Genomic DNA, 17304 nt, shown 5'->3' on the forward strand with positions numbered 1-17304 from the left:
CTGAATGAGCTGGATCCCGCCCCAGCACAAGAGTGATATGCTAGAAATGATTGTTTAACAACACTTTAACACATATTTACATTGTTGCTATTTAATGTCCAAAGACGACGCCACACAATACGAGTTCTTCGTACGAAAATAGCCGACAAACATTACGATTTCATTTCGGCTATTCTCATTCGAGGAACTCGCATAGTGTGGCGCCGCCATAACGTACGATTATTGCGACACTTGCATTTGATCGAGAGAGATACCGGCCTCGGTAGCGTCGTGGTTAGGCCATCGGTCAACAGGCTAATAGGTACTGGGTTCGAATCCCAGTCGAGGCATGGAATTTTTAATCCAGATACCGACTCCAAACCCCGAGTGAGTGCTCCGCAAGGCTCAATGGGTAGGTGTAAACCACTTGCACCGACCAGTGATCCATAACTGGTTCAACAAAGGCCATGGTTTGTGCTCTCCTGCCGGAGAGAAGCGCAAATAAAAGATCTCTTGCTGCTAATCGGAAAGAGTAGCCCATGAAGTGGCGACAGCGGGATTCCTCTCAAAATCTGTGTGGTCCTTAACCATATGTCTGACGCCATATAACCGTAAATAAAATGTGTTGAGTGCGTCGTTAAATAAAACATCTCTTTCTTTCTTTGAGAGAGAGAGAGAGAGAGAGAGAGAGAGAGAGAGAGAGAGAGAGAGAGAGAGAGAGAGAGAGAGAGAGAGAGAGAGAGAGAGAGAGAGAGGAGAGACACGCTGCAATCAGACGTGCCATACCAGCCAAAAAGCAGCAAGATGTGCAGTTTTCAACAGACCGAACAGTACAAAACACGGCCTTTAATATAGTAGCAATAGTGAGACACTGGTTGAGCAGGACAAGGACACTGTAGGCATATAGGCATGTACTCTTAAGCACGTATAATATGTTTTTGTCTGTAACACACAGTTTTTACCGGATTCAACTTGAATATTTCTCACCGGGTCATTTGGAAGGGACATCCGTTTCCCCTCGATAAACGTAAAATTCCCACCATTAACTTTAGAGTAGTTGGATTCTGTGGACCTGGAACATAATTGTTGCATTTACTACAAGTTAAATAATAAATATTTCGGCTAAGAAATTATTAAAATATTTCTAAATAAAACAAATTTCACATAAATATAGTTGATCAACATAACATGCTACTTGTATAACAAAAACACAACTGCTTCAACTGGACCCGAGCCTACCGGTAAACCAAATAACATGTAACCGGGTCAAAGTTCACAGTGCACCTAACTTTTAATATCACAGTTAATATTACCAGTCCTGATAAATGTGACAGTGTTTGTTGTCATAAAGTATCATTTCATCTGGGCAGCAAATTCCCGTAAATTAATTTGAACTACAACTGTGCTTCAAACATGTACTGGTCCTACTGAGAATAAGATGAGATTTTATTTTTTGTGCGCAACTAGGTTAGTCAAAGACTACCCGTAATGTCTGAAACGAGCAGCTGAACGTCATTTTGTTTCTTCTGATTCACTTTTAAGCTGAAAAATTATCGTATTTATATCCATGGTACATATGTTGAGTGCAACTCTGCATGTTGCGGTTTCAGCCACACGTGTTCCTATTGTCGTCTATGGGATTTGCAGTTTCAGCCACATGTGTTCCCATTCTCGTCTATGGGATTTGCAGTTTCAGCCACATGTGTTCCTATTGTCGTCTATGGGATTTGCAGTTTCAGCCACATGTGTTCCCATTCTCGTCTATGGGATTTGCAGTTTCAGCCACATGTGTTCCCATTCTCGTCTATGGGATTTGCAGTTTCAGCCACATGTGTTCCTATTGTCGTCTATGGGATTTGCAGTTTCAGCCACATGTGTCTATGGGATTTGCAGTTTCATCCACATGTGTTCCTATTATCGTCTATGGGATTTGCAGTTTCAGCCACGTGTTCCTATTGTCGTCTATGGGATTTGCAGTTTCAGCCACATGTGTTCCTATTGTCGTCTATGGGATTTGCAGTTTCAGCCACATGTGTCTATGGGATTTGCAGTTTCATCCACATGTGTTCCTATTATCGTCTATGGGATTTGCAGTTTCAGCCACATGTGTTCCTATTGTCGTCTATGGGATTTGCAGTTTCAGCCACATGTGTTCCTATTGTCGTCTATGGGATTTGCAGTTTCAGCCACATGTGTTCCCATTCTCGTCTATGGGATTTGCAGTTTCAGCCACATGTGTTCCCATTCTCGTCTATGGGATTTGCAGTTTCAGCCACATGTGTTCCCATTCTCGTCTATGGGATTTGCAGTTTCAGCCACATATGTCTATGGGATTTGATTTGGTGGTACACACTCTTCTGTACACAGCCAACTGGGAAATCCACAAATATTAATAACAACTTCATCGTAGCTAAGTGAATAAAATAGCATTACTTTTTGGGGGGTATTTTTGAATAATAGAATATCTAGACTAACATAACACGTGAATGCCAATATATTTTTCACGTCTTAAATATAGCCAACTATTTAAAGCAAAATATTCCAAGATACCAAAAAGTTTGTTTTGTTTAACGACACCACTAGCCCACATTGATTTATTAATCATCGGGTACTGGATGTTAAACATTTGGTAATTTTGACATAATCTTAGAGAGAAAACCCGCTAATAGCCAAATGGGTCCTCCGACAAAGATCGATCCCACACCGACCGCGCACCAGGCGGATGCTTTACCACTGTGTTATTCCTGTCCCTCCATGACATCAATGTTACAAATAACCAGAAAGTAGGCAGATCCACATACCAGTATCTGTTATGTGCTACTATCGGAACACCAAGCTTCTTCTGTAAAAATCTGAAAAGTAAATGAATAGCCATGAGACACTAGCGAAGCAGGGTGGGGTGAGGCATGGGGGAGGGGGCAACGTGCGACCCATTACACATCTTTTCCCCATCATTGTTTTGGACAAATAAAGTTATTGTTATTATAATCTTATACATGTTTATCAACAAACTGGTTCTAGATCAAACAATGTGCGTTAAACATAAATTTATTTACATCCAGATCTTCATACGATATATTATTTACAATAAAAATATTCTTTTACAAAAAGGTAAAATGCTAAAATAGTAAGTAGTAGGCAATTCCCTACCACTATAGTATACTCTACATATGCTCATACATAAGCGTGTGCACGTGCTACATAGAAATACGCAGTAGTAATGTAACTTTAATATATATATATATTTTATCAGTTTCAATACTGAAAATTGTTGGGGGTTTTGTTTTAATCGTAGTTACTTATGATGTAATAAACGTTTACATAACAACAACATTGATAAAAAGAAACGAAAAAGAAAGACTCAGTGGGATGTTCATGGTTGTTTGCTGCTGCCTAGCATTTTCAACCCCAAACTAAAAGTATATGATGATCAACTGACAACTGTATACTAGTATGCTACTTAAAATCTCGAGAATATTTTGAATGTTTAACTCAAACATTTAGAATGGATGATCAAACTAAAGCATGTTTCTACCCCCCCCCCCTCCCCCCCCCCCCCCTTATAAACTTCGGTCGCCGCAGTCTATAACCCCTCCATGCAAAGTTTTCGGTACACGCGCCTGATTTTTGTTTTGCATAAAGCGAACCTAGATTGCTAGATTTTTGTATAATGAATTAAAACTTGAGGTACACGTAAGACTAGTATCCGTGTATTCGAAACAGCGTTCGTGAACTGCTGAGAACGCGTTCCACCCACACCGCCAGGTGTGGTAGTGTGGGATTTAAGTATGGGAACGCGTCCTCTCCACACCGCCAGGTGAGCTAGTGTGGGATTTAAGCATGGCAACGCGTTCTCTCCACACCGCCAGGTGAGGTAATGTGGGATTTGAGCATGGGGACGCGTTCACGAACACATTCTCGTCTCTTCGAAACGTTTAAGAACACGCTCCATGCACCAGAACAGAATTTCGAATACACGTTTATAAAGTGATAGACCCTTGTTTTAAAACACTACAACGTATTTTCCACTACCGTTTTTTATAATTTAAATTAGAAGTACTTACATTTTATTATTTAGAATATTATTTAAATTAGAAGTACTTACATTTTATTATTTAGAATATTATTTTTCGTACACCTGGGCCCCGTTCCACGAAGCGATCTTAGCCCTAAGACCACCGTAACTGCACAGCTAATATATGCACTTACGGTGATCTTAGGGATAAGATCGCTTCGTGGAACGTGGTCCAGAAGTAGTTCTGGTCATCCAGGGTTTAGCAATACCCCAAAATGCTTTCTTCATAATTCTAAAACAAAAAGGCATGTTCGTCTGAGAAGTATTGCCAATGGTTTTCGAGACAAGCTCTTGTTATTTTCATACGTTATTTGCCTGTTTAAACAACACAAACATTAGCTTCCCACTCTTATAACCTTATCCAAATGTGTGCTGTAGGTTTGTAGATTAACTAAACTTAGTGTTCATTTTACACGGGCTGAAACTAAGGTCTGCGCCTTAAAATGGTGCTCAAAGTAACGTACTTTAAACCACGTGGAAACACTTCTGGCATTGGTTCCCAAAGAGTGACGCCATTGTTAGGTCCTTTGTAGTACCACCAGGAGTCTACCTGAAAATATCTGGGAAGAAGAAAACATTGTTTAATAGACAGAGTGAAACGGATCGTTCCAGTCATAGCAGGGCTGAATAGGGCTGAATAGGGCTGAATAGGGCTGAATATATTTGGTAGGCACAACATTAAGGAAAAGTAAATTTTTGACTATCTAAAGAAGACCTTATTAATGTGCTCTTGATTCTATGTTTGACTATCTAAAGAAGACCTTAGTAATGTGATCTTGATTCTATTTTTGACTATCTAAAGAAGACCTTAATAATGTGCTCTTGATTCTATTTTTGTCTATCTAAAGAAGACCTTAGTAATGTGCTCTTGATTCTATTTTTGACTATCTAAAGAAGACCTTAGTAATGTGCTCTTGATTCTATATTTGACCATCTAAAGAAGACCTTAGTAATGTGCTCTTGATTCTATTTTGTCTATCTAAAGAAGACCTTAGTAATGTGCTCTTGATTCTATATTTGACTATCTAAAGAAGACCTTAGTAATGTGCTCTTGATTCTATTTTTGACTATCTCAAGAAGACCTTAGTAATGCGCTCTTGATTCTATTTTTGACTATCTAAAGAAGACATTAGTAATGTGCTCTTGATTCTATTTTTGTCTATCTACAGAAGACCTTAGTAATGTGCTCTTGATTCTATTTTTGACTATCTAAAGAAGACCTTAGTAATGTGCTCTTGATTCTATTTTTGTATATCTAAAGAAGACCTTAGTAATGTGCTCTTGATTCAAAAAATTTCACAGCCCATCTAGTTACTTATTTAATACGGCCCTCAGTATGCATATTCGTAATACACCGACGACGTTGGTAGTTGTTCCCATCTGTTATTGTATGTTAATTGTCCATAATGAATGTGGTAATGTTGTAAGTGAGCGCTAGCGTAAATTGCAAGACAAGACAAGACTTTATTTGACCTTTCTTTAAAATGATTGTCCTAACGTTGCTGCAATTATAAACATATTTTCGACTAACGAACTTTGTATAAAGAGTGCTCTTCAGTGTATAAAGTAACAGTAGGTGTATTTTGAACATAAACTCACTTGATTGGCAGGTTAATTTGGTCAGTGTAAGTCTTGATGTCTATAATTGTTTCTTCATAAGTCTTGTTGGCTTCAGTGTTGTAATAATAGTATGCACCTGGGGAAATAATCAACATTAAAATATATTAAAATGAATCTGTATTCTTAAGTAATCCAGTGGTGAATTTAGAAAGACGAGCGATCGCGATATATTTTCAGAATGTATCCCATTTTATTGGCCAGAACACAACATGGTAAAGCATACATGTTTGGCGGGAGCGTTTCACAGTAATTGATCTCGTCTTGAGATACCATCAAACAAAAGTACAAACGCGGAGGGTAGTAAAGCGTCGGCTTGTCTTACACAGACAGATCAGTATCTCAATTCGAATTGTATACATTTCTGTTAGCTTTCGAAAAATAATGGAAGGGTCGTCATACTCACAGATCCCTTTAATTGTTGCAAACTCTTTATATCAAGTAATGAGCATGACTTTCATTGGAAAGCTAAACAATAGTGTTACACTGCGAGGTATTTAGTAAGCTAAGGCATTTTTACTTTAAAAAAGAAGAAAAATCTCCCTCGTTACTGTGTCCGAAGATTTAAACATAAATATTAAAGTATAACATATTAGCATTACTGTGTTCACGGATCTAGTAGTGCTAGTGTACTCACCGTTGTCAGTCCAGTATCCTAAGTAATTCAGAGACAAGTCTAACTGTCGAAAATACGATGTCTTTCGGTACAGGAAACGCATGATGTAACCCAAATCTCGAAACGCCTGTAAACAGTAACATTACCGTGCTTAACGAATAACGAAGCTAATCTAACATTTTCATTGAAAACAACATACTTCCTTTACAATATCAGTATAAGTTAATTCATATCTATTTTGTTTCTAATGCATTTGCAGTAGTCAGTTGGGTTTTGGAATATTGTTAGTGTGTCAGTTAAAGAGGCATTCCTGAGTTTGCTGCATTGTAAGATGTTTCCGACTAATAAAATATTGCTTTGATTAAACTTACATATTAAATATATGTTCTTGTTTAGAATATCAGTGTCTGTATATTCAATGTGTTTCTGGTCGTCTTAATATTTGAAAGAAACCCAAACTGGATTTTGTCTTCCAACAATTTCGTTCGTACAAAAAAAAACATATTTTAGGAAATTAAATTAAATTTAACCTAGTACAAATATTAGAATGACCAGAAACACGTTTACTATACAGCCACTAATATTTTATGCAGAACAATATATTTGATATGTAATTACAATCGTTAAAAATCTCTTTTAGTCGATAACATCTTAAAAATTGCAGCAAACTCAGGAAAGTCGTTGATATTGTCGCAAGGAACATTAACAAAACTCCCTATCTAATATACCGGCCTCGGTGGCATCGTGGCAGGCCATCGGTCTACAGGCTGGTAGGTACTGGGTTCGGATCCCAGTCGAGGCATGGGATTTTTAATCCAGATACCGACTCCAAACCCTGAGTGAGTGAATGGGTAGGTGTAAACCACATGCACCGACCAGTGATCCATAACTGGTTCAACAAAGGCCATGGTTTGTGCTATCCTGCCTGTGAGAAGCGCAAATAAAAGATCCCTTGCTGCTAATCGGAAGAGTAGCCCATGTAGTGGCGACAGCGGGTTTCCTCTCAAAATCTGTGTGGTCCTTAACCATATGTCTGACGCCATATAACCGTAAATAAAATGTGTTGAGTGCGTCGTTAAATAAAACATTTCTTTCTTTCTTTCCCTATCTAATATATGATAATAAAGTGGAAATATGTAATCAGCTTTTCATTTCATTTCAACTTATTTTCGTGCTTATATCCATTTAAGGTTCAAGCACGCTGTCCTGGGCACACACTTCAACTATCTGGGCTGTCTATCCAAGACAGTGGGTTAGTTGTTAGTGGTTAGTAAGAGAGAAGAGGGTGTAGTGGCCTTACACCTACCCAATGAGCCCTTAAGAACTCGCTCCAAGTTGAAGCCGGTACCGGGTTGCGAACCGTAACCACTGCGCCACCGTGACCGGTATCGGCTTTTCAATCAGTTTATAAAACACAGACTTTGAGATAGGTGTGTGTGTATATGTATGTATGTCTGTTTGCGTAGGTGTGAAGGCTGTTTTTTTGCTCGAATTAAACGAAAATGCCCGAATACAGATGATAACATTTATTCAAATTAGCACTGATACCAAAATGCTATATAGGTTTTCAAACGTACAACTTAGCATATTTACATGGATTACAATTAATTTTGAGGGTAGAATGATGGAAGTATATAGTAAAAAGGTGTGTGTGTGTGTGTGTGTGTGTGTGTGTGTGTGTGTGTGTGTGTGTGTGTGTGTGTGTGTGTGTGTGTAATTGATATATGTATATTATGTATGTGGGTCACTTTTTGTAAAAGTGCAAATTCACTGAATCTCATACCTCATTGATACCATCTGGGCTGTAGTAAACGAGCGTTTCGTGTTCAAATCCCGCGGGCACGCTGTCTACACCTCCCATAATTCCCCAGCTCACACAGGAAGTCGTCTGGTCATGCCACATGGACGCTGACATGAAGTTTTTCAGAGGAACAAACACCAGAGTTCGTCCTTCCTCGTCAAACACAGCGAGCGGGCCCGACCCGGTCATACCGTCTCTGAGGTCCGTCCCTGGCTTCCAGCTGTAACAAGAGATGTACCATGGACCATGTGAATCTTGGAGAATGACAGTAGATATACACCAAGTTTGTGGTTTATGCTTCGCAAGTAATTGTGACCATTGTGTGGATACAAACACTGAAATTAATGTTCTGTGTATATAGATGATATTGAAAACGACTGACAATAAGTGACATTGTTGTTACATCAACATTTAATGTGTTCTAGCGAAAAACACACACAAAATAACGCCGTTGAAATTGTGTTATATACAGCACCGATATTTTCATCCTGATTAATAGCATAGTATATAGTTTGTGTAGTGCACCTCACCTATACAATGACTCATAAATATGACAATAATGGACCTTTAATGTTCCCATACGTTTGAGTATTTTCGCTTTTGATTTTTTCAATGAGTCTAATAATGATTTACAATAACAAACTTCGGTATTTATTTATCGATACTTAATATTAACCATCTACAAAAGTAGGTGAGCAAAAACGTTTACAAAAAGAAAAAGCAAAAAAACAATTACAAAACAAAACAAAAATCCCACAAACAATAACTCCACAAAGATTACAACAATACAATATAAGACAAAAAAGAAGAAGACCCCCAACCCCCCACCCCAAAACAAAAACAACAAACAAACAAACAAACAAAACAATAAGAAAGCTATCTGAAACACCTTACATGCCCATCCGTTTACTTATGTCACCGAACATGTCACCACCAAAGGAAAGATAACCCAGTGTGATGTTTGCTTCCTGTACCAGGAAACTGGGATAGCCGCCAATTGTCTGATTGGTTGTCCCAGCTCTCGTGGCGTTAGCTCCATTAACGTAGGTCTGCAATGTACAATGGAAATAACGAATATATATATATATATATATATATATATATATATATATACTGAACAGCATTGAAAACGCACCACCAAGAAATGTTTGGATTTCGAAAAGGTTACCTGAACAATAAATGTCTTTGTTGTGAACAGCAATAGATGGATGATTGATAATGACAACAAACAAAAAAGGATGTACAATCATTGATTAGTTTTAATTCATCTACGTATGAAAGACACGTGAGGTCACAATGAAAAGCCAATAGCGCGCATGACCACCATCTGCTGCAACACAAGCCATGCAACGTCTTCTCATCGACCTGATAAGTCTGCGAATAGTGTTCTGGGGGATAGCATTCCACTCCTGCTGTGGTACGTTTTCCAGTTCTCTAAGGTTATTCATTTGTGGACGATGTTGAACAAGGTAATCCCAAAGATTATCTATTTGCGATAAATCAGGGGACAGTGCTGGCCATTCAAGCAAAAGGACATTATTGTTCGCTAGATACTGTGTTGTAACACGTGCTGTGTACGATCGGGCGTTGTCTTGCTGAAATGTGTGCATATCCCTATGGAAACGGGATTCGTCAGAGAATAGCACTCCATGCCAACGTTGTAATCTCCAATGACGATACCTTCCTGCCAAACGTCGGCGCTCATTTCGATGTCGATCAGTCAGGATAGGTCCAACATATAGTCGTTGAGCACGCAGCCCAGCAGAGCGAAGACGGCGACGCACAGTGTCTGCGCTGATAACCCTTCGTCGACCTTGAACAGTTGGTGCAGTCCGGGCAGCTGGCAGCGTTCGATCACGAATATGGAGGCGAACAATATGGCGATCTTGTCGTGGGATCATAACACGTCGTTGGCCTGGACGTGGACGGTCCCTAGTGGTTCCTGTCTGCTGGTATCTCCTGTGGAGTCTAGTGATTGTTGAATGGTGACTTCCAAACCGCTGTGCGATGACTCTACTCGAAATGCCGACTTAAAGTATGCCCAAGGCACGTTCACGTTCCTCAGCTGTCAACTTTGCCATCACCTGTTTAACGTTCCTTCAAAGACTACTTCATAAATGAAAGTGGCTTTTCAGAGACCATCTTTTATAGCCCCAGTCAGCATTATTTGCACATTCAATTTACGTTTAGCATGCTGGCATATGCCCCATTCACATTTGATATCATCAACTGGTGGTGCGTTTTCAATGCTGTTCAGTACACACATACACACACACACACACACACACACACACACACACACACACATACATACATACATACATACATATATATATATATATATATATATATATCATGAAAATATTGGGTTTCTTCTGTTGTTCGGTTTTAATTACCTATCTTTTACAACAAAAAACAACCCAAAAATCAACAAAACATTTTGAGAGTCCTGCTAAAGCAATACATGCATTTAACGCATTTAAGCGAAAATTGTATTGCATTTTGTTTTAGATTCAAATTCACAATTTCAAGCATATCAAATAATAACACCTGAAATAATTATAAAATAAATATGTAAGTTTTAAAATAATTGATCCAACTCTGTTATTTGACAATAAAACAATTGCAAACATGAAAACAAATTCAGACAGAACAGCTGTGTCTTCCTTCATAATTGAAACTCGCTTTACAGTACCAGTCTATTACTGCTGCGCACAAAGTGAGTAGATGGGTTGTAGACGCGGCCTAATCGCTGTAAGTGTGATGTGCGTCAACACGACTGCTGTATCAACAAACCTCCCCCGGAGTTTACAAGACGCGCAAATCCGTATCACGAAGGTAGCGAAACTTATGGGCAGGTCTGCACCAACGCACGAATACAGCTTCTGGTTTTAATCGAAAAACTTTGTTTCTTTAACAACACCACTAGAACACATTTAATTATTAAGCATCGGCTATTAGATGTCAAACATTTGATAATTGTGACATAATCTTAGAGAGGAAACCCGTTACATTTTTCATCAATAGCAAGGGATATTTTATAAACACCATTCCATAGGCAGTATAGCACATACCACGGACTTTGAAATACCAGTCGTGGTGCACTGGATGAAGCACCGACGGGGATCGATCCCAGACCGACCGCGTATCAAGCGAGCGCTTTACCACTGGGCTACGTCCCGTCCCGGTTTTAACAGAAAGAAAGAATGGAAAAGAAATTAAATAGAAAGAAAAAGAAAAACGAAGGAAATGTTTTTATTTAACGACACACTCAACACATTTTATTTACGGTTATATGGCATCAGACATATGATTAAGGACCACACAGATACTGAGGGAGAAAACTCGCTGTCGCCACTTCATGGGCTACTCTTTTTCGATTAGCAGCAAGAAATCTTTTATATGCACCATCCCACAAACATGATAGTACATAATACGGCCTTTGTTACGCCAGTTTTGGAGCACTGGCTGGGTCGAGAAATAGCCCAATGGGTCCATCGACGGGGATCGATCCTAGACCGACCGCACATCAAGCGAACGCTTTACAACTGGGCTACGTCCCGCCTAAGAAAAACGAAAACCAATGTTCATCTAACGACGCACTCTGTCTATCATTGACCGGCCTCGGTGGCGCAGTGGTTAAGCCATCGGACTACAGGCTGGTAGGTACTGGGTTCGGATCCCAGTCGAAGCATGGGATTTTTAATCCAGATACCGACTCCAAACCGTGCGTGAGTCCTCTGCAAGGCTCAGTGGGTAGGTATAAACCACTTGCACCGACCAGTGATCCATAACTGGTTCAACAAAGGCCATGATTTGCACTATCCTGCCTGTGGGAAACGCAAATAAAAGATCCCTTGCTGCCTATCGTAAAAGAGTAGCCTATGTGGCGACAGCGGGTTTCCTCTAAAAAAACACAACAGTGTCAGAATGACCATATGTTTGACGTCCAATAGCCGGTGATAAGGTAAAAAATCAATATGCTCTAGTGGCGTCGTTAAATAAAACAAACTATACTTTACTTTACTGTCTATCATTGATGCACTATTTAAGAAAAATAACATTTCTAAAATATTTTAATTCACTTACAAAATATGCATTGGAGTATCGGTCCACATAACGAGATGTTTATTTCTTTCCTATTCCAACTAACACGCTTCGACTGATGTATTTCTAAGGTCGTGTTAGGGGTAGTCCTGGTATAATGCGCATAAAACATCTTGGTCGAAACCATAAATTACGAATTCACGGGCATGAATAGATATTTTTCAAAATACTAATGTCATTCCTGATACGCAGCTCAGTGGTAAAGCCCTCGCTTGATGCACGTCCGTCTGAGATCGATTCCCGGCAGTGGTCCCATTTTCAAATGCACCACGACTGGTGTATCAAATGCCGTGGTATGTGCTATCCTATCGGGGATGGTGCATATAAAAGATCTCTTGCTACTCATAGAAAAATGTAGCGGGTTTCCTCTCTAAGACTATATGTCAAAATTACTAAATGTTTGACACACAATAACCGATGATCAATAAATACCTGTGCTCTAGTGGTGTCGTTAAACAAGACAAACTTTACTTCTTTTTAATATATAAAGAGACTGTCCTGAGTGTGCTGTCATAGGAACATGCATTCGACTTACATAGCCTTTTTAACAATTAATATTTCATATTATTAAATAAATTTTCTGGTTTACAATTCCAGGGTCTAAATTTTTATTGCGGCCGAAATCGAAAATCACCTCCCAATAATTGCGTTCGCCCTCAGAATTAAATTTAAATTAGGTATTATGAAATGACAATAACACTATTTCATGTCAACTAGAATTCCTTCTGATCCAGAGTTTGCTACAAATGTGCGGAGGAGAAAAGCATTACTACATCGAAGATTGTTTTCAAAGACAATAAAGAACGTTTGAAGGAATTGAAATGGCAAGACAATGCTATGTCATTTTGTATAAGGGTCTTCCAAATATGACCATCACCAAATGGGGCAGGAAAGTGTGTGCGCTGGATTATATTTCGGGGATAACGGGTATATTGGATTTATTTTTATGCGTGAACACAGTACCGACTTTCACTTTCTTTTTTACTATTCACATGACCAATATTGACGCCTTTACGCAATTAGCAACGCCTCATTTGGGCATCGCGAAATGTGGGTCTGACATCCAACTCCCTATTGCATATTTGTGTTGCAATAAATGCATTTAGAACATGTTAATAAATAAAAATTTCATTAATTATTTTTTTCATTCTTTCTTTGTTTTGTTCCAGCTAGTGCACCACGACTGGTATATCAAAGGCCGTGCTATCCTGTTTCTCGTATGTTGCGTTGAAAAGATCCCTTGCTGCTAATGAAAAAAAATGTACTGGGTTTCCTCTTTAAGACTATATGCCAAAATTACCAAAGTTGTACACCCAACAGCAGATGAACAATAAATCAATGTGCTTTAGTGGTGTCGTTAAACAAAACAAACTTTCAATAATGTTCCGGTTAATAACGTAGTTGCTGACAGGTTTCTTGCTGTAACTGGTCAGAATTTAAATAGATTGGTCTCTGATGGTAAGAGAGTGATGAGAAATGTGCAAATGTCCGTCTAGCTCTCATACCGTCAGAGTACTCGGGCTAAGATAGGTGGTGCTTACTTAAGGTTCAGGTACGAATACTATTGTAACTTAAGTCTCACCTGACGAAATATTATCAACGGAAGCAGTGGTGTCTGGTAGGTTTTCATGGTGGCGATTATCTTCGAACTTCCAGCGGAGTAATGTATTGATATACTCTGCCAAGGCCCGAGTTTGTCCATACCACTCGTCATAGTCGTCTCCTTGTCACTGGTCAGCGAGCCGTCCTCGGTCGAATACAGTTTGTTGTTGGCGAAGAAAAACGTAGGGGCCGAGTACAGCCAGGCGAACGTGCCCCCAATGCTGTAGTTCTGACCATCCTCCAGGACATACTGACCTGGTATAAAGGAAAGGAATATTAAAACAAATAATTAATGACACTTCCGGGACGAACGTTAATGTTTGTTTTGTTTAACGACATCATTAGAGCACATTGATTTGCTAATCATCGGTTATTGGATGTCAAACATTTGGTAAATTTTGACATATAGTCTTAAAGAGGAAACCCGTTACATTTTCCCCATTAGTAACAAGATATCTTTTAGATGCACCATCCCACAGACAGGATAACACATACCACGGCTTTTGATATATCAGTCGAAGTACACTGGGTGGAACGAGAAATAGCCCAATGGACCCACCGACGGGGGTCGATGCTAAACCGACCGCGCATGAACCGAGCGCAAGCCTAAACCTCTTTTCAATATAGGCACGTTAATAAAGTAACCGTAATCGTAACCGTAGCGAGCGGTTTGCCACTGGGCTACTTCAGGTTCGTCCTCCGGGACGAGAAGTAGACCAGTCGGTAGAGTGCTCGTCTCAGGTGTTCTTTGTCATAGGATCGAGAGTCCCTAGTAACTATGGTGGACACATTCTCTGAATTTTTTTTTTCGTCCCAATAAGTTACCCACGACTGGTATATCAAATGCCATAGTATGTGCTGTTCTGTTTGTGGGAAAATGTAGTGGGTTTCCTCTCTACGATTATATGCCAGAATTACCAAATGTTTGACATCCATTAGCCGATAATTAATAAAACAACGTGCCCTAGTGGTGTCCATAAACAACACAAACCTTAACTTAATTTTATTTACAGCCACGTAGCCAATAATCAGTTATTAAAAAATATCGATAACAAATCGGATATGACGATTATACAGCTGACTGGATAAATCAGTGTGTGTCGTTAAGCGAAAAAAATATTAACGACACTTCAGCATATTTCAAACTACACCTATACCCCCCCCCCCCCCCACACACACACACCGCGCCTGCATGTGGTGTTCACCACCGTGGTGCAGAGATAAGATGACAACATTCTTATGGGTTTCCCACGAGAGTGCCTAATAGAACACAGTCGCCAGTATCTCTTTAAAACAGGGGTAATGCGCGGTCGGTTTAGGATCGATCCCATTCGGAGAGCCCATGGGCTATTTCTCGTTCCAGCCAGTGCACCACGACTAATATGCGCTATACTGTCTGTGGTATGGTGACTATAATATATCCCTTCCTATTAATTGAAAAAATGTAGCGGGTTTGCTCTCTAAGACTATATGTCAAAACTACCAAATGTTTGACATCCAATAGCCACTAGTGGTGTCGTTGAACAAAACAAACTTTTACCTCTCAAAAACATTTATAAAATTACGTCCTGTGATAATGTTATAACATATTGGGTCGAATTTACGAAGTTTGTTTTTCTTAAAGGGACATTCCCGAGTTTGCTGCATTGTAAGATGTTTCCGACTAATACAATATTTCTACGATTAAACTTACATATTAAATATATTTCCTTGTTTAGAATATCAGTGTTTGTATTTTCAATGTGTTTCTGGTCGTCTCAATATTTGTAAGTAGCACAAACTGGATTTTGTCTTCAAATAATTTCGTACGTACGAAAAAATTGTTTTGGGAAATAAAATGAAATTTAACCTAATACAAATATTAGAACGATCAGAAACACGTTTAATATACAGCCACTAATATTTTATGCAGAAAAATATATTTGATATGTAATTACAGTCGTTAAAAAGTCTCTGTTAGTCGATAACATCGTAAAAATTGCAGCAAACTCAGGAATGTCCCTTTAAACGCTAGTGTTTAAGAGTTGGACATGTACGTAGTTACACGCGTGTAAGACATAAACAGGTGTTTAAGAGTTGGACACGTACGTAGTTACCCGCATGTAAGACATAAACAGGTGTTTAAGAGTTGGACACGTACGTAGTTACACGCGTGTAAGACATAAACAGGTGTTTAAGAGTTGAACACGTACGTAGTTACACGCGTGTAAGACATAAACAGGTGTTTAAGAGTTGCACATGTATGTATTTACACGCGTGTAAGACATAAACAGGTGTTTAAGAGTTGCACATGTAAGTAGTTACACGCGTGTAAGACATAAACAGGTGTTTAAGAGTTGCACATGTACGTAGTTACACGCGTGTAAGACATAAACAGGTGTTTAAGAGTTGCACATGTACGTAGTTACACGCGTGTAAGACATAAACAGGTGTTTAAGAGTTGCACATGTACGTAGTTACACGCGTGTAAGACAAACAGGTGTTTAAGAGTTGCACATGTACGTAGTTACACGCGTGTAAGACATAAACAGGTGTTTAAGAGTTGCACACGTACGTAGTTACACGCGTGTAAGACATAAACAGGCTTTGTAAATTCAGCCCAACATGTTTCTGGTTTTAAAATGTCTGTGATAAATTGTGGTGATAGTTCTATAATACTGATGTTTTAAAATGTTCTGTGATAAATTGTGGTGATAGTTCCATAATACTGATGTTTTAAAATGTTCTGTGATAAATTGTGGTGATAGTTCTATAATACTGACGTTTTAAAATGTTCTGTGATACGTTGTGGTGATAATTCCATAATACTGATGTTTTAAAATGTTCTGTGATACATTATGGTGACAGTTCTATAAAGCTGACGTTTTAAAATGTTCTGTGATACATTGTGGTGATAGTTCTATAATACTGATGTTTTAAAATGTTCTGTGATAAATTGTGGTGATAGTTCCATAATACTGACGTTTTAAAATGTTCTGTGATAAATTGTGGTGACAGTTCGATAATGCTGACGTTTTAAAATGGTGTCAGTTCGATAATGCTGACGTTTTAAAATGTTATGTGATAAATTGTGGTGACAGTTCGATAATGCTGACGTTTTAAAATGTTCTGTGATTCACTGTGGTGATAGTTCTATAATATTTTTAAAAATGTTCTTTGATACATTATGGTAACAGTTCTATAATGCTGATATTTTAAAATGTTCTGTGATACGTTGTGGTGATAATTCCATGATACTGATGTTTTAAAATATTCTGTGATACATTATGGTGACAGTTCTATAAAGCTGACGATTTAAAATGTTCTGTGATACATTGTGGTGATAGTTCTATAATACTGATGTTTTAAAATGTTCTGTGCTAAATTGTGGTGTCAGTTCGATAGTGCTGACGTTTTAAAATGTTATGTGATAAATTGTGGTGACAGTTCGATAATGCTGATGTTTTAAAATGTTCTGTGATAAATTGTGGTGATAGTTCCATAATACTGATGTTTTAAAATGTTCTG

General features: G+C 38.7%; 1 protein-coding gene across 1 annotated transcript in view; it reads right to left on the reverse strand.

The window, feature by feature from the left end:
* Positions 1-17304, reverse strand: part of LOC121383842 — a 36933-nt gene that overhangs the window by 12150 nt on the left and 7479 nt on the right. The window contains exons 2-9 of the mRNA XM_041513940.1: positions 13778-14052; positions 8983-9137; positions 8071-8308; positions 6309-6414; positions 5654-5750; positions 4519-4614; positions 2781-2831; positions 967-1051 (exon numbers count right to left, since the gene is read on the reverse strand). Of these exons, the coding sequence (XP_041369874.1) occupies positions 967-1051; positions 2781-2831; positions 4519-4614; positions 5654-5750; positions 6309-6414; positions 8071-8308; positions 8983-9137; positions 13778-14052 (1103 nt within the window). The remainder of the gene's footprint in view (positions 1-966; positions 1052-2780; positions 2832-4518; positions 4615-5653; positions 5751-6308; positions 6415-8070; positions 8309-8982; positions 9138-13777; positions 14053-17304) is intronic.

Source organism: Gigantopelta aegis, chromosome 10, assembly GCF_016097555.1.
Source record: "Gigantopelta aegis isolate Gae_Host chromosome 10, Gae_host_genome, whole genome shotgun sequence".
Lineage (NCBI taxonomy): Eukaryota > Metazoa > Mollusca > Gastropoda > Neomphalida > Peltospiridae > Gigantopelta > Gigantopelta aegis.